Source organism: Ictalurus punctatus, chromosome 12 (assembly GCF_001660625.3).
Source record: "Ictalurus punctatus breed USDA103 chromosome 12, Coco_2.0, whole genome shotgun sequence".
Classification (NCBI taxonomy): domain Eukaryota; kingdom Metazoa; phylum Chordata; class Actinopteri; order Siluriformes; family Ictaluridae; genus Ictalurus; species Ictalurus punctatus.
The window spans coordinates 11,104,609-11,130,506 of record NC_030427.2 but is presented as its reverse complement, the minus strand read 5'-3'; the positions used below and the strand labels follow the sequence as shown (position 1 = coordinate 11,130,506).

The 25,898-nt window shown below is 37.5% G+C and overlaps 3 protein-coding genes across 3 annotated transcripts; all 3 read left to right on the top strand.

Moving 5' to 3' along the window:
- Positions 1 to 2,683: 2,683 nt before the first annotated feature.
- rps19bp1 (ribosomal protein S19 binding protein 1) lies at positions 2,684 to 8,162 on the top strand. Its single transcript, XM_017480731.2, has 4 exons — positions 2,684 to 2,863; positions 5,095 to 5,262; positions 5,376 to 5,473; positions 7,848 to 8,162. The coding sequence occupies exons 1-4, from the start codon at positions 2,809 to 2,811 to the stop codon at positions 7,977 to 7,979; spliced, it is 453 nt and encodes a 150-aa protein (XP_017336220.1). The 5' UTR covers positions 2,684 to 2,808; the 3' UTR covers positions 7,980 to 8,162.
- Positions 8,163 to 9,257: 1,095 nt separating this feature from the next.
- LOC108273338 (uncharacterized) lies at positions 9,258 to 18,847 on the top strand. Its single transcript, XM_017482506.3, has 12 exons — positions 9,258 to 9,506; positions 9,665 to 9,850; positions 9,925 to 9,999; positions 10,080 to 10,208; positions 12,000 to 12,185; positions 12,260 to 12,334; positions 12,415 to 12,543; positions 14,043 to 14,195; positions 14,344 to 14,454; positions 15,129 to 15,168; positions 16,863 to 16,911; positions 17,004 to 18,847. Exons 1-12 carry the CDS (start codon positions 9,498 to 9,500, stop codon positions 17,725 to 17,727), a joined length of 1,866 nt encoding a protein of 621 aa, XP_017337995.1. The 5' UTR covers positions 9,258 to 9,497; the 3' UTR covers positions 17,728 to 18,847.
- Positions 18,848 to 20,303: 1,456 nt separating this feature from the next.
- Positions 20,304 to 25,898, top strand: LOC108273339 (uncharacterized). The gene is made up of 5 exons (XM_017482507.2): positions 20,304 to 20,460; positions 21,762 to 21,911; positions 22,819 to 22,861; positions 23,249 to 23,294; positions 24,931 to 25,898. Exons 1-5 carry the CDS (start codon positions 20,452 to 20,454, stop codon positions 25,625 to 25,627), a joined length of 945 nt encoding a protein of 314 aa, XP_017337996.1. The 5' UTR covers positions 20,304 to 20,451; the 3' UTR covers positions 25,628 to 25,898.

Sequence of the window (25,898 nt, the reverse complement as noted above, 5' to 3'; positions counted from 1 at the left end):
CGTCAATGTTTCTTTCTTTTCAGGACATTTCAAATTGTTGTATTGGCTGTGCTCAATGTTTGTGTAATGCCTCTGATTTTATATATATATATATATATATATATATATATATATATATATATATATAGTTGCTTGCTATTTTCTCACCTTGTTTTTCTCCCATAGACAGCCCTCTAGTCTTCATGTTGGTTTATTTCAACAATAAATACATGTCTACATGTCGACAAATTGAGTTGTCTGATACATAATGTGCTTTGTTCTATGTTATTTAAAACATCTACATATAAATACCAGAATTTAAAAGCTGAAATTCTAAATCATCTTCTCATATTCATCTTTTGATCTCAAACCCTAACATCTTCAGTCTACAGAAAAAAAAGAAAAAAAAAAATTGGCCTTATCGTTCCAATAGTTTCAGAGGGGACTGTATATGAAACAATGTTAAAATGCTACCCCTTAGTGGAGCAGTTGGTTACTGCATCTTTGGTGGAGAGGCCAGTCATATCCATTAGGATTGTACAATCTATTGTTTGTCAATCATTAACACACTATGATTGAATTGTGTAATACGATGCAGAAGATTACAACATGTAAATGATCTATTTAATCACTAAATCATTAAGTATGGTATTGTGAGCTGTGCGCATCTTGAACCAACATTGCAAACCAATACTTAATTATGTAATTGGGGATTTAAATGTTTTAATTTTCATTTTTTAAATTATTTATTTACAGTAATTGCAATGTAATAAATATTTAAGGTATACTGCAGTCCTATTTTTTTAGTATATAAGGTTCATATTGAGCAACACTCATTAGGGTCCTTGGTTCATTGATAAGACCTTTGACACTATTAAAATGAACTACTATTAAGTATTACCAGTTTTTAATATTGCTGGTGCGTTGTTGCAAACCTCCTGTTTTAGTTTGAATCACATTGTGGATTTGTGGGATTTAGCTTGTATTTGCCAGGGGTATAACTAGCAACATTATACTTTTGCTTAATAAAACCAGAATTATACTGGGTGTTTGAGATTTTACATGAACAAATTAAGGCATTTTCTTTGAAAGAGATAAGATATTTTTTAAATATAGATTTAATGGTTTAATAACACAAAAAGAAACATGCAATATTTAAAGGTATGTGAACAATTTCATTGTGTATGTATACGAGGTTGAACCCATTTCTGTAGCTAGTATCTCTTAAAGCCAGTCAGTGAAAGTTTAATGGTTCAGAGCTCTAAGAAATACGTTTACAGAGAGTTATTTAACCTCTCATAATGTTAATGAGTTGTAAAGGTTTAATGAGTCTCAGTGGCTCCATAAAATATTTAATATTTATTCGTTGTGTTAACCATTTGTTGTTTTGTTTTAAATTAAATTCTAAGTAAGCTACTATGAGTTATAACAAAGCCAGTATGTTGCACTGCAGTAGTTTCTATGTGGAATCTTCTGCCACGGTTGTGGTTTCTAGACGACTTCTTAAAGTGCAACACAAATGAGCCACATGCTGCATGCTCAGAGTTTTATAGGACTAACTTTAATACCTTTGGATGGTTAGGAAATGTAAAGGCACAAAATGCAGGTCTCAGTCAGCTACAAGTAAGCCCCATTGTGGCGATACCAACTGTACCACCCTGGAGATTCATAAAACCATCTGTAGCTACAAGATTACAACAAATATTAAAAGGGAATTCGAAAATAGCACCACAAGGGATAATAATTCAAAACTATTTGGACCAATATCAGGATAAATTACTCATATATACAGATGGGTCAAAACAGCCTGAGACTGGCCGCACTGGTGCAGCTTTTTTCATTCTTCGGTATGAAGTAGCAGTCAAAAAAAGAGCGACCGATTATTTATCAGTGTACACTGTAGAATTATTAGGGGTCCTATTGGCACTGCAGTGGTTGGAAAAAAATCATCAGAGCCAAGATGTCGCTATAGCTTCTGACAGTCTATCAGCACTATCAAGCATACAGTCTGGGAAAACATCATGCAGACAAGACATTGTCTACCAGATACTTTATCTGCTTCTCATACTTCATGCTAAGGGGCTGAGTATTTCCTTCTTCTGGGTTCCTGCACATGTAGGGATAGAAGGGAATGAAATTGTGGATGTACTGGCAAAAAGATCTATAAAACATGAAACAGTTGATATACAAGTACCATTAAGCAGAGCAGAGATCAAAACCATTATAAAGGGACACACGCATAAAATATGGCAGGAATACTGGGACACAGCTGACACCGGACGACACCTATATACCATACAAAAACAAGTAGGCATGACCATGAGGCAGGGCAGAAACCCAAAGGAAGAGATGATAATTACGCCTTGCTGGGGAAAACATCTGGGGAAATGCACCGCCCCCTAATAAACTATTTTAAAAGTACCGGTATAAGTGAGAGAATTTAGTAATCTATAGTACGAATAACTAGTATATAGCTATTTATCTCTTTATTTTCTTTTATGTATGCAGTATTTTTCGGTATTATTATTATTAGTGGGTTTTTTCTATTTAATTTTAGTATTATTATTATTATTATTACAATTATTATTATTTTATTTATTTATTTTATTATTATTATTACTATTATTTTCCCTGCCAATCTACTGCCCGCACTCCAGTCCAGTAGGTGGCGGTAATGTACCTTTAGTGGTTTGCCAACCGCCATTAAAAACAAAACGAAGAAGACGACGATGACGACGTAGCCACATGCTGCGGAAGTATAGTGTTAACTACAAGGTTTTTTCTGAATTTACATTTCATAGCGTTTAATAGCCATTTAAAGATTGCACCATGTCGATTTCACTGTTAAGAAGGGGACTCGAACTGCTTAATGAAGATCTGAAAGGTAAACAGTGCATATTTTTAGTCAGGAACTTTAGTCGCTAGCTTACTGATTATAGCCTATAGAAGGTCCGAACACAGTCACAGCAGCGTTTATGTAATATGCCGTCAGTAATTGCAGAATAAGATAGTGAAAATGTTCCCCTTTATTTTTATGGTTTGCTAACAGCAGAAATAAAAGCTCTGGGTTTGATCCACAGTGGTGTAGATAGACAAACAAGGTTGTAAAGCAAAAAACAAGGTTGTAAAGAAAAACAAGGTTGTAGGTACCGATAACATGTGTTTGATGTAACCATGCTTCTATTGTTTATTTAGTAATTTCTTGAATTGTATCTGAACGTTTCATTCCTCCTGCACAAATGGTTGGAACATATATCACCTCACATCTAGATTAAAAGATCTCAATTTTTTTTCATGTTACCATGTATTTCTTTTAGCAAGCCAATTGTGAGTTCTACTTTCTCATCAGAAGGCATTTTAAAACAATCGATTAGACATATTTAATTCAGCTTTAATTCACTATATCAGAATTTCTCAACGTGTGTCAACCATTTACATACACCAAGTCGACTGTCTCTTTAAACAGTATGGAAAATTCCAGAAATTGATGAAATTGCTTTTAGAAGCTTCTGATTGGCCACTTGCCGTAATTAGGAGTTAACTGGGAGTGCACCTCTGGCTGCAAATGGGCCTGCCTTTAGACACGTGCTGCTTCCCAGTTCACCTAGTATCGGAGGTTAGAATTGGTGTGTTCCAAATCGTAGTATGTTGAAATGAGTATCCTAATGGTACCTTGCGTGAGGGAGGAGGCGATTTGTGACGGTTTGCTTTGCCGAATTCAACCTGCAAACATGGCGGACGAGTGTAACGCATTTAGAGAGGTGGAAAAATAAAACAAGGGATTTGTAAATTTATATATATACATACATACATACATACATACATACATACAATGTGCGTAACTAGGCGACAACGTTCTCCTCGGTTGAGGAAGAAGTCTAAGAACTCTTAAGACCAGCATTAAAGCCAGCCTGAAGGTTGCAGGTGATAACCAGCCTTTTGGTGGAGTGCTCTCAGGTCAGATGAAACAAAAATTTAACTTTGTCCACAATGATCAGTGCTATGTATAGTAGGGGGGGGGGCATATAAACTGTGAAGCATGGGGGTGGCAGTATCATGCTGTAGAAATGTTTTGCTGGAAAAGGTACTTGTGCACCTCAGAAAATAGATACATGAGGAAGTTGAATTATCTAGAAATACTGGAGCAAAACATTAAGACATCAGCCAGGACAGTCATTCTAAGCATACCTCCAAAATGGCTTAAAAACAACAAAGTGAAAGTATTTTGCAGTGGCAATCATAAAGCCACAGCCTGAATCGCATAGAAAATTTTATGAACTGAACAAGTGAGTCTGAACATTGAGGCTCACAGACTCAACAGGCTCCTGTTGTCAGGAGGAACAGGCAAAAATTCCTGCAAAGTATTGTGAGAATACTTTACCCCAAGTGTATGAGTCAAGTTCAAGCAGTTAAAAGGCAGTGCACCTAAATGATAGTGTACATTTGTGAACATTTGACCCACTGACAATCAGATTTATTTATATATACATATATTTATATCTGTGAAAGGGTTTTGCTTTTTATTTATTTAATATATTATTTCCATTTATTGTGCATTGCCTATAAAGCCTGCATATAAGCATTCTGCCAAGCCTCCAGGAAATTTACTGACGAGTTTTGCATTAATGAAAGTGTAATTAGGCTATTAATCCAGTGCGGTTGCAAATTTAGCATGTTTCCTCCTCAGCTGAATCAGTCTAGCTGCATTTACTTATTTTAAAAAGAAAACACAGATGAGGAAGCAACTCTTGCTGAAGGTGTGACCAGATTAATTTTTAAATTATTATTATTTTCAAAGTTGGCTTTGTTGTCAGATTGTTCTCATGTTGCTTCCAATCATTGCATCCTTCTGAACTTTGGTCATGTTCTACTTGTTTTTTTGAGGGTCTCGTAATATAATAATAATAAATTGAGGTTTATTTGAGAATGTACCAGTCAATTAGAGATCATTATGGGTTATCACGTTAATGCTTTTAGCAGGTAAGTTATTTTAAGACGAGCCTCTATTCACGACAGTGGTGAAAGCAGTTGAAGTAAACACAAAGCTGCGTGCAGTCATTGTGAACATTTTCAAAATGTAACTATTAACCTCATGCTCTTTCTCGCACTTTGAAGGTGTGGCCAAGGGTCCGAAGAAAAAGTGCACCAAGAAAGCATCAGTGATGGATCAGATTAGCACCAATAAGCAGGGTGTTAGGAAGCAGCTCCGCCGACTGCAGCCCCACAACACAACCCGAAAAAACAAAGCCACAGTCAAAGACAAGCAGATCAGAAATGCCTTAGGTGAGAAATTTAATTCATTTAACCGTTAACTATGGACAGAAATACATGTATATAGCCATAGAGAGGCACATGCTTTGGGCTGAAACTGCTGTATGTCTGTTGTTTCATTGTAGAGGAATACAGAAAGAAACAGAAGAAAAGTCAGCTCAATTCCAACCTGCAGTATTTCCTGGGAAACAGCTATAAAATGCAGACAAGCTGCACACAGAAGGTACTTAAACATAATATAGAGTGTGTTGGATTTTATACATTTTATATCTAATTGGAGGTATTGTAGTATATATAAACTGGATATACTGTCTATCTGCCATGAACATGTTTAAAGCAGCCATTTTTTTACTGTTTAACAAATATATATATATATATATATATATATATATATATATATATATATATATATATATATATATATATATATATATATATATACATACATACATACATATACATAGTATATATATACAAGTATTTGCCTGATTTCTTTTGTTTTTGTGTATATCATACTAAATAGTTTTAGATTTTCAAACAAAATACAATGTAAAACAATGGCAACCTGAATAAACACGCTACAGTTTTTATTCACTTCTTTTTTTTCTTTCTTTTTTTTAATTGAAGCAAAAAAAAAAGTTATCCAACACCTATCACCCATGTGAAAAACTAATTGCCCCCTTAAACGTAAAATCTGGTTTTCCCTCCTTTATAAATCCATAACTGCAACCAAACACTTCCGATAACTGGAGATCAGTCTTTCACTTACTACTAGGACTTACTCCTATGATTTGGATCATTGTCTTGCTGCATAATCCATTTGCGCTTGAGTTTCAACTTACAGAATGAAGACCAGACGTCCCCCTTTAGGATTTTCTGGTAGAGAGCAGAATTCATGTTTCCCTCAATTATTACTAAGTTGCCCAGACCCTGAAGCAACAAAGCATCCCCACACCATTACACTTCCACCACCATAATTGACCATAGGTATGATGTTTTTGTGGAATTCGGTGTTTGGTTTATGCCAGATTTAACAGGACCCCTGTCTTCCAAACAAATCACAGAACATTCTTCCAAAATATTTGAGGATCATCAAGATGTGTTTTGGCTAAATTCATACGAGCCTTAATGTTCTTCTGGGTTAGCAGCAGTTTTCACCTCGCCACGCTTCCATGGATGTGGACTCATGAACAGTGACCTTTATTGATGCAGGGGAGGTCTATAGGTCCTTTGATGTTGTCCTTTTGACTTCCTGGATGAGTAGTTGCTGTGCTCTTGGAGGAATTCTGGAAGGGCGGTCACTTCAGGGAAGGGTCACTACCATGCCGAGTTTTTTTCCATTTGGAGATAATTGTTCTCACTCTGGTTCTTTGGAGTTCCAGAGCCTTTGAATTAACTTTGTAACCCTTCCCAGACTGATGTATTTCAATCACCTTCTTCCTCATCATTTCTGGAATTTCTTTCAATTTTGGCATTGTGTGTTACTGGGTAAGACCTTTTAACAACTTCATGCTGCTGAAAAAGTTCTATTTGTGTGTTGATTTGATCGAACAGGCTTTGCAGTAATCAGACCTGGTTGCGTCTAGTCCAGCTGAACCACATTATGAATGCAGTTTCATAGATTTGGGGAACTATGGGGGCAAATACATTTTCACACAGGCCCAGTTGGTATTGGATAGTTTTTTTGCTTCATTAAATAACTACAATTTAAAAACTGTATTTTGTGTTTACTCTAGCTGCCTTTGTTTTGTCTTGGATTTTGTTTTAATTTTTGAAACAATTTACTATGAGATGTACAAAAAAGACACCAGAAGAAATCAGGCAAATACTTTTTCATAGCACTGTATCTTTTTTAAGGGAGCACTGCACTATGCCAAAGTCTTGGGAAACCATTGTTTGCTTGTTTTTTGGGGATTTCATTGTGGTTTTGTTTGTTTGGTTGTTTTGTTTTGTTTTTTTTGCCTGCTGCATTATTATATAAGTAGAAACGTAAATTAATAATGATAATTAATTAATAAATAACAGTTTTTATTTGTTTGAAATATTTAATGTTCTAGAAAAGTATCATGTTTTATTGTCTGATTTGACAATATTAAGAGTGTTTGAGTTGAAAATCAACATTTCAGCTGCAGAGACAGAAAAGCAGGTTCCTCAAGATGCCTGGAATACCCTGCTTGCTGGTTTCCTTATAAAACTGCACAACAGTGTACCGAAGGGAATTTATGCAGCTTTAAACACAAACTCAAATCACGTTTTGATGATTTTTTCAGTATTCTTCTGCTTAATATGAGCATTATTTTGATACCTCGAAACTTTCCAATTCATTATATTTGCAGGCATTTCTGTTGTACATAATTACCAAGTTCTTAAGACATTTTGCATGGTATGTACTGTATGTAGCCACACAGTTTCACGGATTGCTATTTTGTTTTCATTTTTAGGCTTCGTGAAACTACTTGTTAACTTAGAATTTAGGACAGAGTGCAAGCATTATGCTTTAAAGCCAGACTTGATGTTTTTACAGTATACAAATCATCAAACAGAATGAATGCATTTGTTGTTATTGAAGCTCATGGTTTGCTCTCTGTGTGTTTTAGATCGTGCATCAGAACGTAGGCCGTCAATCCCGGCACCAGCCAGAGAAACCCGTCAAGAAACAAGAAAAACAATCCATATTCACCGAGGCGGAATTCCAAAAGTTCCAGGAGGAATACTTTTCTAATCGTTGATATCAATATTGACTACTGTGGACACTTGTATGATTATGTGGGAGAGGAATCCTGCATTCCAGGAACATGTTTGGAGAAATCACATGAACAGACATACAGAAATCCAATTTCCATTTTTGACAAACATGAATAGTTTTCAAGTTGTGTTTTTCAAATAAATATTTGTTTGATGGTTTGCCAAAAGCTGTGTTTCATGTTGTATCATCTATGTCAGGGCATCGATGTCAGGGCATCTTTCTATATCAGCAGCTCTGACAGTACTCACAGCTGCCGGTAAAATCGCAGGTTTATAATAATGATCTAGCTCTAATACATCGTGGTTTCTACAGTAACTGCTGATTTTAGAGGTACTTGTATGGTGGATGTGCAGCATAATCTAAGACATAAATATACAGATTATGAATGTTATTTAACAAAGAAAAGTGTAATTGTTGATAGGGTGATGTTTTTTTGTTAGCAGATGTTTATTTAAAACCCATGGGAGGTGTCTCCAAAAGAAAGGATTCAGAAGAGAGGATGCAGTTTCTCTAACAAGCTGCATTAAAAGAAAATCTTGTATAAGAAAAACATTATGTTACTGTAAATAGATAAAAGGTACAAACTTGCTTTGAGCTTATAAAATACTATGGGTATTTGTGATTTCAGGAAAGTAATTAACAACTATTAATTATGATTATTTGATTAGAATAATGCACTCTTCTGGGAAGGCTTTCCACAAAATTTTGGAATGTGGTTTTGTGGATTTGCCCATTCAGCCACAAGAACAGCCTGAGGCGCAGTTGGTGTTCCAGTTCATCCCAAAGGTGTTCAGTGGGGTTGTGGTCAAGGCTCTGTGCGGGACACTCGAGTTCATAGACCTCACTTTGTGAAATGCTTGATTGGCCTCATCCCTTTTTCATGGAACCTAGTTCCAGTTAGTGTTCTCAATATGAAGGGCTCAGTGAAGAATCCTACGTAAAGCTGGTTTTATTGTGCCCTTGTTGATTTCCTGTCACTTTTCATTATTTAAAAGGGTAACTGCATCAGAGAGTAATAATCTCTGGTTAAGTTCTGCTTCTGCAGCAGAATCTGTCATCTTGACTTGCTCCTTTAAGCTTACAAGGGGTCATCAAGGTTCACTTGAGCTATTAAAGTACCGAAAGAACCCTTATGATGACAATAGTGGTAAATCCCCCCAAGGAGAAATAACAACAGGAAGTTATTAATTTGAAAGAAAAGTAGGAAAGTCAAAAGGGTGTGTATAAAGCAGTATGTGAATACATCTGGTTTGCATGGTTACATGTTTTGTCAGCCTAAGCATGATTATCATTCACAATGTGTGTTATGCAGGCTGACCAACAGGTTATACAACATCACGTGTAAAGCTATGTATGCGTTTATGGGGAAGCCTGGCAGTGAGCAATAGACTTAGATAAAGAGAGGTGTGAAATCCAAAACTGCACTTTTCTCTCTGATATATGATAACGTAACATTAAGAAAGGTATTAGTGGGGGGTGAAGTGACATTCGGAGGGAAGGAATGTCGCAAGTGAGTATTTTTATTTTCATTATTGTGTCTGTGTATTGAGTAAATGACTCACATTTACATTGTTTACATTGTATAATTTGCATTTCAGGAACTATTTGTTGTACCACAGCTATATAGAATATTATATAATAATAATCTGCTTAAATGTGTATTTTTAGGTAGCAAATCCCAAGCCTAAATGTCCAACTCGGCCACCAGCTCCTGACCCCTCAAGGCTACGAAGATTACGGCTTGCCAGGCTCGCCCACGCAGAAGCAGTACCAGCTGAAACATGTAATCAATCACTGGAGACTCAAAACATCCCTACATACATAGACGTGATATCTGACAAGTCCCCTGTTAAGGTACTGAGTTTCACAGTGTGGTACAATTTTCAATTTTGTACAAAGTTGTTATAACTTGAATGCACTTTTGTCAGGAGGATGTAGCTCCTGCCAGGCAGCCACCTCCAGTACCGAAAAGATCTTTCCTCTCTCAGACCACAGAGACACAGGTGGGTGTCTCCCTAACAGTGTTCCCATGTGCGTCCTTTATGCCATATTTTACATTTACTAATCTTTTATCCTTTTGTAGGATTTAAATGGTCATGCTGAGACGTTAGACATCAGAAATACAGATACCTCTTGGCATAACGGGAACGATGAGGAAACAGCGGACGGTCAAACATCCATCGATGTTCTTCCCAATGAGAGACGTCTCACGGTAAGTTTGAGATGATGGTTGATGATTAGATGAGGGCTAACTGTGCGGTGTCTTGTCCAACAACTTCCTTGAGGAATCGTATCAAGGTACATGAATCGTAATCCAACTTGCCATACTTAGTGTGTATATATCTATTTACACCGATCAGTCATAACATTAAAAGCACCTGCCCAATACTATGCAGGTCCTCCTTGTGCCGCCAAAACAGCTCTGAGCCGTCGAGGCATGGACTCTGCAAGACCTCTGAAGGTGTGCTGTGGTATCTGGCACCAAGACGTTAGCAGCAGATCCTTTAAGTCCTGTAAGTTGTGAGGTGGGACCTCCATGGAACGGACTTCTTCGTCCAGCACATCCCACAGATGCTCGATCGTATTGAGATCTGGGGAATTTGGAGGCCGAGTCAACACCTTGAACTCTTTGTCATGTTTCTCAAACCATTCCTGAACAATTTTTTTATCCTGCTGAAAGAGAACACTGCCATTAGGGAATACAGTTGCCATGAAGGGGTGTACTTGGTCTGCAGCAATGTTTAGGTAGGTGGTACGTGTCAAAGTAACATTCGCATGAATGCCTGGGCGCAAGGTTTCCCAGCAGAACATTGCCCAGAGCATCACACTTCCTCTGTCAGCTTGCCTTCTTCCCATAGAGCATTGTGGTGCCATCTCTTCCCCAGGTAAGTGACACGCACCCGGACATCCACATGATGTAAAAGAAAACATGATTCATCAGACCAGGCCACCTTCTTCCATTGCTCCATGGTCCAGTTCTGATTCTCACGTGCCCGCTGTAGACGCTTTCAGCAGTGTATAGGAGTCAGCATGAGCACTCAGACCGTTCTGCAGCTGCACAGCTCCATACACAGCAAACTGTGATGCACTGTGTTTTCTGACACCTTTCTATCATAGCCAGCGTGAACTTTTTCAGTAATCTGTGCTACCGTAGCTCTTTTGTGGGATCGGACCAGACGGGCTAGCCTTCTCTCCCCATGCGCATCAGTGAGCCTTGGGCACATATGACCCTGTCGCTGGTTGTCCTTCCTTGGACCACTTTGCAAGGTACTAACCACTGCATACCAGGAACATCCCACAAGACCTGCTGTTTTGGAGATGTTCTGATCCAGTCGTTTAAGTATCACAATTTCACCCTTGTCAAAGTCGCTCAGATCCTTACGCTTGCCCATTTTTCCTGCTTCTAACACATCAACTTTGAGAACTGACTGTTCATTTGGTGCCTAATATATCCCACCCCTTGACAGGTCCCACTGTAACGAGATAATCAATGTTATTCACTTCACCTGTCAGTGGGTTATTTTATGGTGTAATGAAAATAGTTGATGGGTGGCGCAGTGAGTAGCATTGTTTGTATTGTGACCTTGTTGATTTCCAGCCACGACTTCAATCGTCTGCCATTTTTCATTATTTTGAAAGGGTAACCGCATCAGATAGTAATAATCTCTGGGTAAGTTCTGCTTCTGAAGCAGAATATGTCTTGTTGACTTGCTCCTTTAGGCTTACAAGGGGGTCACCATTGTTCACTGCAATAGACTTCAGTGAGCAATAGACTTAGATAAGGAGAGGTGTGGAATCCAAAACCTGGAGGGGGTAAAATGACATTCGGAAGGAAGGAAAGTATTTTCGTTTGTTTTCATTATTGTGTCTGAGTATTGAGTAAATGACTCACAGCTCAATGTTTACATTGTATAATTTGCACTTCAGGAACTATTTGTTATACCACAGCTATATAGAATATTATATAATAATAATAATAATCTGCTTAAATGTGTATTTTTAGGTAGCAAATCCCAAACCTAAATGTCCAACTCGGCCACCAGCTCCTGACCCCTCAAGGCTACGAAGATTACGGCTTGCCAGGCTCGCCCACGCAGAAGCAGTACCAGCTGAAACATGTAATCAATCACTGGAGACTCAAAACATCCCTACATACATAGACGTGATATCTGACAAGTCCCCTGTTAAGGTACTGAGTTTCACAGTGTGGTACAATTTTCAATTTTGTACAAAGTTGTTATAACTTGAATGCACTTTTGTCAGGAGGATGTAGCTCCTGCCAGGCAGCCACCTCCAGTACCGAAAAGATCTTTCCTCTCTCAGACCACAGAGACACAGGTGGGTGTCTCCCTAACAGTGTTCCCATGTGTGTCCTTTATGCCATATTTTACATTTACTAATCTTTTATCCTTTTGTAGGATTTAAATGGTCATGCTGAGACGTTAGACATCAGGAATACAGATACCTCTTGGCATAACGGGAACGATGAGGAAACAGTGGACGGTGAAACATCCATCGATGTTCTTCCCAAAGAGAGACGTCTCACGGTAAGCTGGAGATGATGGTTGATGATTTGATGAGGGCTAACTGTGCTGTGTAATGTCTAACTGTTTGATTCCCATGAGGAATGGTGTCTCATTATCTACCTTGTGTTTTGGTGTAATGTAAATAGTTGATGGGTGGTGCTATGGGTAGCATAGCTCAGATTACTGTCTGCATGGAATTTCTCAAGGTAGATAGATGGATTGTTGACTCATTTGCCGCTAGGTGTGAAAGAGTATGTGCACGGTTCCCTGCGATGGAATGGTGTCCCGTCCAGGCTGCGTTCCCACCTTGTGCTTAGTGTTTCTGAGATTTGGATCTACCGTGACCCTGACCAAGATAAAGCCGTTACTATATGAATATGAATTAATGAAAAAATAGTTCCACAAGATGGTAAGGAAGTAGCAACGATAAATGCTTTACTGTTTTAATTTTTAATACCGCCACGCTTTTGAATTCTCAATACTGATTGTTCAGGAGGTGTTGATTTATTTTCTGTAATTGTTGATTGTTCAGGAGGTGTTGATATATTTTCTCTAAGAGTAGTTCCAGCTGCAAGGCAAATCACAGGTTTATATTGATGTGCTCATTCTACTACATTATTATGTCTACTTACACAGAGACTTGTACAGAGGAACTCCACATAAAAGGATTTTTATATTTAAAAAAAAAAAACGTGTTTAGTTGTTGATACGGTGAAGTTTTCTGTGCGGAGATGATTATTTAACATTTTTGGGAGGAGTTTCTAGTGTTAGCACTAGACCAATGACCAATCAAACCTATTCCAGATTTAGTTCCCCCTTTACTGTTAGAATAATAACCTCCACTCTTCTGGGAAGGCTTTCCTCTAGATTTTGGAGCGTAGTTGTGAGGATTTGTGCTGATTCAGCCTCAAGAGCATCAGTAAAGTCGTAATAAGCGTCCCAGTTTATCCCAAAGGTGTTCAGTGGGGTTGAGGTCAGGTCAGGACCACTCAGGATCTTCCATTCCAACCTTGGCAAAACTTGTCTTCCATTTCCCTGTGCACAGGGGCATTGTCATGCTGGAACTAGTTAGTTCCTGTGAAGGGAAATCTTAATTCCACAGCATACAAAGATATTCTATAGAATGTGCTTCCAACGTGGTGGCTTTATGAGGAAGACCAAGTATGGCTGTGTCCACATACAGTATTTTTGACTATATAGTGTCGCTTCTGTAACATGCGATAATCAGGACTAATTTGATTTGAGGACATTCCACAACATTACATGTATATAACAATATACTGTAATAATAATAAATAATACATTTATTTATTTACATTTCCACTGTTGGCCAATCACTGTAGCATAAGAGAAATAAAACACTTAAGAATAGCATCAAACTATAACACCATGCCCTTGTGTGTTTTCTTCAATACAGTCTGTATTAGTCATTTACGATATTTACTATTTGTATTAGAGGTTAGGTGTAGTGTAAACATATTGTTAACCATTATATTTTGTCTGCTCTTACCCATTCCTAGAATCATGCCACACCTGTAAATGCCGCTCCTCCTCGTCCTGTTGTTCCACCTCGCCTTTCACTGATACGATCAAGAAAACCCTTGCTCTGCCAGTCCCGCTCCTCTGAGCCTTTTCAACATGTGTACGAAAGCATTGATGAAGTTCTGTCACAGGTAATTCAAATGAATCACAGAACAAACAAAAAAAGGAATGCAGAGCTACTTGATTTGTATGTCTCTGAATCTTTCAAATCAGCACTGAAATTATTTACATGCTAAGTTCAGAATTCTGTATGGAATGAGATTTGCATTAAACCCACAGGATGACGACAGCGTGAGAGGTTTACCCGCAGGCCTAGCAAGAAAAGGGTGTTTTACTACTTACCGCACATGGAGTGAACGGTCTAGTGTGTATGGAGACAGCAATGCAAGGGTAAAACAGATCATCATCTAGACTTGATCTCAGACAATACAAAAAGATGTTCTAAAGATGCATTTGGTATTTCAAGAACGAGCCACATGCAGTGCATTCCACTAATGTACAGACACTAAAGATAACGAAGATATTTTTTTTTTATAAACCTGTGTTGTGTTTGCAAGTGTATGATATCCATGAGAGCAGAGTATTTTTGTGAATTTTTTAAACAAAAGTTCAAAAGCTTAAACAATAAAGGCAATTTTTCACAGCCTTCTTTGCTCATATTTACCAAGGGTGCCAATACCAGTGGAGGGCACTGTAATCGCTACATGATATTCCTATGAAAGGTACAGATAAGCAGCTGACATGGCTGAATGGCAACAACAGTTTTAAGTGAATAATTTGTGGCTATACATAAGACATGAATTCCGAGTGGCTATGTTTTGTTTCACACTGGTGCTTCATTTACAACTTTGGACCAGCACCATGGGAAATAATAGATAGGATTTGAGCTTGAATTGCCTTTAAAAATGTAAATATCTATGAAAATTTATTCCTTGTATCCTCATATTTGACCTTTTCAGTTTTGTTTTGTATCGTGTTTGCTGCAGGAAGAATTAAACTAGTTGAAATCTGATCAAGTCTTGATTTTTATAAATGGAATAAAGCATCATCTTTCTTTTCTTCAGGAGCTGGACATCTTGTTAGAGTGGTGGAGAAGCATAGGAGGTGAGTGAGTCATTTGACACTAACAGCTCATTCTTAGCAATAATAACTGCATTTAATATTGCTTTATTTTTTATTTATACTCTGGTTAAGCAGCTGAACAGTGCATTATATGCAAATCCGCTCATAAGATTTAAAAAGTGGTAACATTATGTTGTGATGATGGTTTGTTGGAAAAGGGACTAATGCACTTCAGAAAGTGTCCAAGCAAGGAGGCCCACAAACCTAACTGATTTACACCAAGTCTATCAAGAGTAATGGGCAAAAATTCCACCAGAACTTGTAGAAGACTACAACAAGAGTTTTTTCAGAATAGTGCAATAATAAAAAAACATCCAGTGAGTGTTAGTTTTGTGGACAGAAACGCCTTGTTGGAGGTCAGTGGAGAAGGGGCAGACTGATTTGAGATTTCAGAAAGGCTACAGCAACTCAGATAACAACTCTGTACAATTGTGGTGAGCAGAAAAGCATTTCAGAATGCACAACATGTTGAATCTTGAGCAGAAGACCACGTTGAGATCCACTTCTGTCAGCCAAGAACAGAAATCTGAGGCTGCTGTGGGCACAGGCTCACCAAAATTGGACAGTTGAAGACTGGAAAAACGCAGCCTGGTCTGATGAATCTCAATTTGTGCTGAGGCACACAGATGGTAGGGTCAGAATTTGGTGCCAACAGCATGTATCCATGGACCTTTGTGTCAACAGTCCAGGCTGGTGGAGGTGGTGTAATGGAGTGGGGAATGTTCTCTTGACACACTTTGGCCCCGTTAATACCAAACAATCACCACAGCTTATTCATTAAACAATCACCACAGCTTATTTGAGTATAGTTACTGACTATGTGCATCCCTACATGGCCACAAATTGCACATTTTTTAATGGCTACTTCCAGCATGATAATGCACCATGTCACAAAGCAAAAGTCATCTCAAACTAGTTTCATGAACATGGCAATGAGTTCAGTGTTTTCAGTGGTCTTTCAAGTCACCGGATATGAATCCAATAGAACACCTTTGGTGTTCACCTTTAGTGTTCAGTGAGTGTATGTTAACATGAAATGAGTTATGAAAAATTGAGTTTGAATGTCTTTAGCTTAGATTATGTAAAAGTTTGGCCTCAACCATAGCCAGCCTGCCAAAGTAAGAGCTTAATCATTGTAACATTGGGAATGAATATTCTTACCTCAATAATATTATACAATATCAATATATAATATAAATATTAACACCTAAAAAGCACTGGATATTTGCCTGTTATTATTGGTCCAAGCACCAAAAGTGATTGATGATGATGATGATGATGATTAGAAATGCCATGGGACTCTATAGCAGCCCATAGAACCAGTTGCATGCTGTTCTGGTTGTGCAGTCCAGACTCACAAACAAACCCATCCATCCCAATAAACACCATTCCAAATTCCTCCAACAAATGTGGTCAAATTATCAAATTATCCTAATATAAAGGGATAGAAGGAAGCAAGACTCAGCAAGGGTGGTCTTAGTACTAACTCATTCCACCACGAGGTGGTGCTATAATTAAAGGATAAACAAAAATTAGATTCTATCAACAAAAAGGGTCAAGTCATGCATTCCACATCCCTTGCATAGTGGTTGGACCCTTTAATGGCTGCTTGCCTTTGATTTTGAATAGCGCAGGTGTAAATGGTGAAAAAGTCAGTCCAGTTTGTTCTCTTTTAGGGTTGAAGAATCTATCAATGGACTATGACGAAGAGGAAACAATAACAAAGTATGTATGATTTGTTTAATTTAAAAAATTTAGTCCATTATAGAAGAGTATAGAATAGTAACGTGATGCTGTTCGTCTTCTCTCCCCTACAGACCACTGATCTCAGTGGCACAAAGGGTAAAAACGGCAATGCGTCTGTATGAGCTGCTTTTAGTTCAGCGTTGCACAGCCCTGCTGAACCATATCACTGAGCTCCACTGCACCGCAGACAATCTTGTCAAATCGGATAAAAAGGCTCGTCTTGCCAAGCTCACAGGAGGCACGACGGGTGCGGTTGGTGGTGTTACTATTGCAGCAGGCATTGCTCTCGCCCCACTGACCTTAGGAGCCTCGTTGGTGGCAACTGGTGTCGGCATCGGAATTGTTGCTGCTGGAGGGGTGGCAGGAGCATCAGCGACCTTTGGCAAAAAAGTGAAAGGGTCTCAGTTAAAGGACAAGGTGGAGAAAATCATAAACAAGTACAAAGTCCAGATCGAAGATATTCTAGCATGCCTGAGGTTTATCGATATAGGGATGAAGCACCTCAGAAAGCAGCATGACTCAAAGTTGAAGGAAATGGGTGCTCATTTGGAGAAAATAGCCAGACTTGCTCAGGAAATGGAAAACATAAACTCCATAGATGCCATTAATGAGCATTTTCACATCCTGCAGGATTTAGATTCCTATTTCAGTGAGGAGGACAATCCAAGAACTAAGAAGGACTCTACTAGCCAGCTTATACAGAAAGTCCATGAGGTGGCTGACAAATTCAAAGAGTGCGTGGATCAACTGATACGGATTAAAAACCTGTTTCTCTCAATAGATGATAATGCATGAGTAAAGAGATCAGTTTTGTAAGTTTCTACAATATATATATATATATATATATATATATATATATATATATATTTAAATAATCTATTAAATAATAGACCCTTTCATGTGAACTTTCCTCACATACCCAGAATAATGACACTGATGTTAAGTGATGACACATCACATTTTATACGACAAGACTATTGAATGCCTGATTCAGATTGGTTGGAAGATGTTAAACAGGGATGTGTTATCTTATGTGTCAGACGTGCCACGTAAATGTACAGTGCTGTGAAAAAGTATTTGCCTGATTTCTTCTTTTTTTGTGTACATCTCATACTAAATTGTCAGAAATTAAAACAAAATCTAAGTTAAAACAAAGGCAACCAGAGTAAACACAAAATACAGTTTTTAAATTGTAGTTATTTATTGAAGCAAAAAAAAGTGGCAAGGTGAAAACCACTGCTAATGCAGAAGAACTGATGAGTCAAAAGTGGAACTTCTTGGAAAACAGGGGTCCTGTTACATCTGGCATAAACCAAGCACAGAATTCCACAAAAAGAACATCATATCTATGGTCAAGCATGGTGGTGGAGGTGTGATAGTGTGGGGATGCTTTGCTGTTTAAGGGGCCTGGACAACTTGCAAGTTGAAACTCAAGCACAACTTGATTATGCAGCAAGGCAATGATCCAAAGCATAGGAGTCCTAGAAGTAAGTGATCCTAGTCCTAGAAGTAAGTGAAAGACTGATCTCCAGTTATCGGAAGTGTTTGGTTGCAGTTATTGCTGCTAAAGGTGGCACAACCAGATTTTAAGTTTAAGGGGCAATTAGTTTTTCACATGGGTGATAGGTGTTGGATAACTTTTTTTGCTTCATTAAAAATAAATAAATAAATAAATAAATAAATAAATACTGTATTGTGTGTTTACTCAGGTTGCCTTTGTTTGATATTTTATTTTGTCTGAAGATCTGAAACTATTTAGTATGAGATGTACACAAAAGCAAAAGAAATCAGGACGTGCGCAAATACTTTACACAGTATTAAAGAGCGTCCCATGTCAGTACTTTGTAACAATCATGTCTGTAAAGCTATATTATTATCTAAAATAATTCTAATAAAAATGTTATTTATTTATTTATTTCATTAACTGTTTATAGTTTATATAATGGACTTTGATGTCATGGGTGGACAGTCTGATTATTTGTCTCCATTGGAGTTGTGGATTCAATCTATGCAACAGATCTATGCAAAACTTATATCTGTGAATGGCTCATTGAAGACATGCAGCACTTCCCAGGTTTGTTCACGTTTCTTAATCCATTCACCTACTTAAAGCACTTCAGAGGGTTCTCCATACAATGGAAATAGGGGAGGGTGGTAATCTAATACACACTGGAAGGGTTTGAGTCTGGTTGATAAGTGTGTTAGTGAATTTTGTGCATAGTCAGCCCAGGGAAAGTACTGGCTCCAATCATGATGATTTCTTGAACAATAGGATCTGAGGAATCTCCCAGCCTCTGCAGAAGCCTCTCTACTATTTTGCAATGGGGCGTTTCACTAGGGATATAAAAAAGCATGTTTTAGAAAACCTGTCCATGATCATCATAACTGTGGCATTCCCTTTTGAAGCAGGCAGACTTGTAATGAAGTTGAGGGTGATTTAAGACTAAGGACAGTGTGGAAGTGGTTCCAGGAGACCACTGAGCAGTTAACATGGGCTTATAAACTGGATGCAGACTTGACAAACTTGAATAAAGTATGTAACATCGTTATTAAATGAAGGCCATGAAAATCTTTTCTTGACAAGACTAATGATTCTCAGGATGACCAGAATTGAGGGAAATGTGTACCCACTGCATAAGCTGTTCTCTCATAGTTTGTGGAAAACATATGCTGGGAACTCTGGTCGTGAAAGCTCTTCTTGTTTGGCTCATGAGAACTCAATAAATTCCCATCGAATAGGGGCCACAATGCAGCTGGAAGGCGCAAAGGCTTGAATGGGAGGGGGTTCCACTTCACCCTAATAGAGTCTGGAGACTGCATTGGCTTTGACTTTCTTGGTTCCTGGTCTATAGGTGAGGGTAAACTTGTGGCAGCTGAAGAATAAGGTCATCTTGCTTCGCAAGAGTTAAGCTTCTTGCCTGACTTGACAAATTCAAAATTTCAGTGATCATCGAGGACTAGGAAAGGGTGTCCTCTACCATCCAAACATTGTCTCTAGTAGGCTAATCAAGGAATCGACCCAGAAGTGATAGGCAACAGGGTGGTACTAGAATTCAGGGTAGTGTGACCTCTGCTGGTGGGGAGGAGAAACGTCATGAATCCCAATTGCACCTACATATAAATGGTAAAAATGTACAATATGATGTTCTTTTAGAAAAAAAAAAGTTAGTATTGGCAAATTTCTGTGGTTTAAGAGGAATAGAAACACACATCACCATGCCATTAATTATTTTCCATAAAATAAAACTCTTGTCGTGTTTTAGTCCTTACTAATCGGATCCACCTAAAATAGGTTAACTTGTTTGATGAATGCATACTTTCATTTTACTAATGACTAACCATTAAAAAGAGAGCTGACAAGCAATTCCACATTCCATCAGGTGTAAAGAACTGTTTCCATTTTGAGGCTAGCAATATATGGCTCTTTATAATTTATCACAACACTCTCAGTTTGTTCCTGGCATTCAGATTTGATGACGTCTAGCGTTGGTCATTCGATCCAGCAACAACATTATTAAAATGTCAAAGGTAAGAACTAAAATCGTGCTTAATAATACACACATTCAAGTTTTTGTCTGAAGTACTAACAACATAAGCAATGTTTATACTGAATGGCAGACCTGTTTTAACTTCTTTCTTTTTTTTTCATTTTGTTTTTATTTATAGTCTAGTTTATCCTCTAATTTTACTGACCATTTTTGTAGTGTCAGGTCAGTATTGGTTGTGATTTGATATGCAGGGTAGAGTTTGACGATAAAATTGTTTAGTTGCATATAAAACTAAAACTGCATAGAGAGGTAAACCAGCAAGGAAGTCAAATCGGTTGAGCAATTTATGGTGAAATTTTACTACAAATAAACATGTACATATATGCAGTATGTACTAACACTTTGAGAATGATGAGTTAAAACAATCAGATATTATCAGTGGAAATACTGAAATGAAACAACGTGTCTCTTTTTAACTTCTGTGTGTTCCCTCCTTGGTTGTGAAGCATTGTGTATAGTTTGGATTGTTGCTGTTATGTTATGTTGTGTTTGTACTCGTTTGTAGTCGTTTTTGTTTTGTAGTTCTAGGTTCTTTCCCAGTCTGTTGGGGTTTTTTTGTTGTTGTTGTTTTTAATTATTAAAATCACTTCTGCACTTGCATCCAACTCCAAGGATTTCATGACAGAAGAATACACATTAATAGTCAAAATAGTCAAATGAAAATAATTAACATCTTGTTACCTCATTCTTTACAATTGGGATTGTTGGGAAACAAAACTGGGTCTCAAATTGCCTGAAGTAACATTAGAGCCTATAATTTGGGCTAATCTACATTGTTCCAAACACACTGTTCATTGTGTAAATAATCTTTTTAACTAATTTGTGCTAGTCACCCTCTACCCGTCACTGGTGTAAAACTTTCTTGGCCACAGCCCTGCTCTTGGCTGGAAATTTTTGGTTCGTGGACTATTTCTGAACCCTGCCATGTTTTAAAAAGCTCAGTAAAACTTCTGCACCTGATATAGTTGTACCAAGGCTACACACACTACTATGCCAGTGCTCACTCAAGTCATAGCTACACCCAGATAAGTGGAGTTCACTGTGTAGGTACTGGTTACATTGGCTTGCATGATTTTCTTGCATATGTATGCACATAAATGTATTAATCTGACACACTTTCAGTACGTTTCTACCAAGGAATAAGTACAGAAACAAGTGCTAAATATAATAACAAAAAAAGAATTTGAACTACAAGTTAAAGGTAGTTAAATGACAACAGTATTTACTCTGTGTTCCCTACAACTGTGTGCCATGCCCTTTCTATGCTCATCACTGTGATAGCCCATGGATCTTAATAATGAGCGACCAGCAGACAAATCCATAATCAACAGGATTATCAAATCAGGTGGTCGACTCCTACCTGGCATGGTGCCATTCAACTCTGTTCCTGATTCTGACCAACAGAGTGGAGGAGAAGAGCTCACTGTGCAGGTAAGATATATATACAGATATATACATTTGCATTTATTAATTTGACACACATTCTCACCAAAGTAATTTATAGGTGAAGTCATTTCTCTCTTGAAGACTCTTGGACAACTGGAGCTTGTCATGTTACTGCAAGAAGCCAAAAAATCATATGTAATTAAGTCTTTCCTATGTCTGACACTGGAGACTCCTTCCAAAAATGCACAAAAAAAAAGTAGCATTTCTTCACTTTTCTGTCTCCGCACAAAAAACTTCACTATATCAGTAATCACACACGTATCAGGAACTTCCGAGTCCCTGTGTTAGATCTAACTACAGAAACAATAACATATTAAAACAATTGTATTTATACAAATCTATTTATATAATTTACCTTGCAGCTTGACCGGAGCTGCTGTTTTAGAACCAAACAGAAGTGAGAGTTCAACAGTGCTCTGGTTTAGTTATTAAAAATAACATAAGCAGCTACAACAATACACAAAATTCATAAGCAGTATCTCCAATTAACATGCTTAAGATCCTCCCATGTCCTCTGTGCAGGAAAAAAAAATTTTCATGGACCTTAAGTTGATAATATTACAAGTTAATTAATATATAACAATTAGTATCACAGGTATAGGACACAGGGATTTGGAAATATCATAAGAGTCACAATAAGATGTACTGACTCTGTAAAGACAAATCTCTAAACTTTTAAGCTGTCTCTAATAATTATTATATGTAGTATATGGTCATATTACTCAACTTACTTGGCTAAGATCAATGAAGTCTCTTTTTTTTTTAATTGTCAATACCGTATGCCTCCATGATAATGCACAAATTTTCCATAGGAAATGCACAATTCATGTACATAAATGTCAACTGTAACACATCTACAGTGTTTAAGGATTGTTTTTCTTCCTTCTATTAGGATGATTATGTAGACGACATGGAATGGTGGATCTCAGAGGAACGTAAGTTTAAGAACATTATAACAATATACCACATATAATATACCATATTACATCTTTATTATTTACTCATTTTATTTATTCAAAGCTTATTAAAAGTGAAGCAGTATTTAGTCCAATTTAAGCTGCATATAATAACTGCATATCACAGTTGAGGCCTTATTCAAAGGCACAACAATAGGCACAATAGGACATCCTAAGATTTAAATTTACAAGCACAGAACATTCATCACTGGCCAACATTTCCTTGATGTTAGATCGGGCATTTTGAATCATGTTATTCCCACATCTACATAAAATACTCCAAAGCTGCTGTTATGTATTTGTAACACTATATTATGTCACTGAAACATCTGTTTGACACTGGATATGAACCCTCTTCAATTTCAGCCTGGAAGGAACTTGAACGTCCTAATGCAGAGAAAAATGATGCAAAGTAAGTGTCAAAAAGTGAATTTTGTGTATCTGAGTGAAGACATTTAGGGCTCTATTTTCATGCAAGCTCAACCTGGGTATAACTAAGGCAATAGAGAATTTAGATTTTGGTTGAATGCTATTAACCACAAAAAAAAATCCATATTCCTAATTGCCGTGGAATTAAAGTTTGTGTAGCAATCAAAACAAAGATGTCCAAAGAAATAGCATACTGATTTTCAACAAATGGCAAAATCTTCAGTGTTGAATTAACACCTAGAGTGTGGATTAAACTCTTTCAGAGTTCATTTGTCTAATTGGACATGCTGCACATGTATAAACACTGTAGGCATCAATTGAACACTGGGGATTTTGCTATGTAGGCACTTTGTCTGCTTACTACTTCAACTTGACTTTTCATCCGTCTTAAGCACAATGTACGATTTTTAATAATCCTTTGGGACTGTTGCTTGTCAGACTGTATGTCACTGTATATCAAACTAGCGATCAAGGACTACAGATTTTGGCCTAGGGTTATAGGAATCTTCTAGGATTCTGAAAATTTGTCTCAGATGACCAAATCGTGGCCAAAATCGTACAGTGTGAACCCGGCCTTAGAATGTGCTCACACCAGTGACATTAAAAGAATACTAACAGCCAGTCTTTCATGTTCTTTCATATAAAACCTGCATAAACAAGGCATTTTTCTTGTTTTTCTTAGTGTTCGCCTAGTAAAGAACTTTACATTTCTGCAAGCATTTCTGATTTTTTGCAATACACCTTTTTATCATTGCTTGGTCTGATTATTATCTGATCCATAATTCCCTTTCCCCATATCTGAAAACAGAAATAGTTGTGTACATTGTAGCTGTGTTACACTGTCTGCAAATACACTTTCCATTCACTTGTCATAGCCTACTGTATGTTTGTGCAAATTACTAGAACTCATTCTGATTATCTGCTTTAAAACAAGATCTTCGTGGCTGCAGACCATTAAAATTAGCCTAAAAACCACCATGCTCAGACTTGCTTTTATCCAAAACTAGCAGAATTTGGCATTTTAAAAAAATGCAACTCTGAATACATAACCAAATCATTTTGAGGAGGGGAGAGGGGGGTGAAAGGGAGAAGGGGTAATTTAAATAATTATTTCATAATTTGTAGTTATGAAGTTTTAATATCTTATCTAGAGCCAGAATGGCTGGTCATAATATTGAATGGGAGAACTAAAATTTTTGCTACCCAGCCGAAACTCAAAGGAGTTCCAGATAGCTGCTATTCTGTGTATTTTAACTTACAGCCACTGGTGCTGTTGTTCTTAGTTCCACAATAGTAAAATTATCTAATTTGTAAGAAGCAAATAAAGCAATGTGGACACCAAAAATTTAACCTAATTTTTAATGTTTTTTTTTTTTCTATTAAAGACAGTGAGGGCTTAGTCCTGTTAGCCAATCTATTCCAGCACATGTTGTCTATAGCGTACACAATTAATTCATAAATCTTCCTGGGATTTGTGGGCTCCTCACCAGCTGTAGGTACATCCTTATGGTGCAGAGAATGCAATGATTTGAAATAGATATGTATCACTGCAATAAATCTGACCATACATCTTGATAATGTTGGTTATCTTGGTAATGTTTTTCTCTCGGTCTCTCCAGAACCTTCACACAGAAAGCTGAAAATCTAAAAAGAGCTCTTTATGTGTTTGATCGCCTAATGTATGAGCGAGGAGCAAATCTGCAGGATCACATTGTAGAACTACAGGAAGTGGCTAATAATATTGACAAGGAGGTGAAGGCAGCAGGTGTTACCTGGGCAAATGTAGGGGCACTAGGACTGGCAGCTTCTGTCGGAAGTGTCCTATTTGCCTCACTGACCAGCAGGGCTTCTTTAGCAGTGGCTGCAGTTGGGGTTGGAGTTGTAGCAGTTGGAGTCTCAATTACCATTATCAACAAAATCCACACCAATGTGGACAGGAAGAAGGTGGAAACAATCCTCAAAGAACACTCTACTTATCTAGAGGAATTTGAGAGATGTTTGAAGTTTATAGGTAAAAATGTAGAGTGCCTGAAGAAATACGACTTGTCCACATTAAAGGGGGAGAGGATGACTAGAGTGGTACAGAGGGCTGGAGAAAATGTAGGAGCAATCGGCCCACTCAGTAAATCCTCCGCTCTGATCCAAGGCTTCGTGCTGGGCTTGGACATCTACTACTGCAAAGGCGACTCTGAGCAGCTGAAGAACGGAACAGAAACCAAATTTGCCAAACAAATTCGTGTGCTGGCGAAACAGATGCAGGCCAGCCTTGAAGAACTAATGAAGTTCAAAACAGTGGTGGGATCTGTGGACATGTAGAGCATGATTTGTGTATATACTGAAGATTTTGCTATTATGTAGTGTATATTTTAGAGAAGTTTAACCCATTAATGCTATAATCCCTATAATAAACATTTTATGTTATCCAATGATATATTCATTTACAGACGCATATACTGGCAAGTGGTCACAGAAACCCTGTAATACATATCATGAAGTAAATTTTCAATGCTTTGTGTTTCTTTATATGATAGAGAAAGGATACTAACAGAATAACCAATCAAATTAAAAAATGCTACTTAAATTTTCA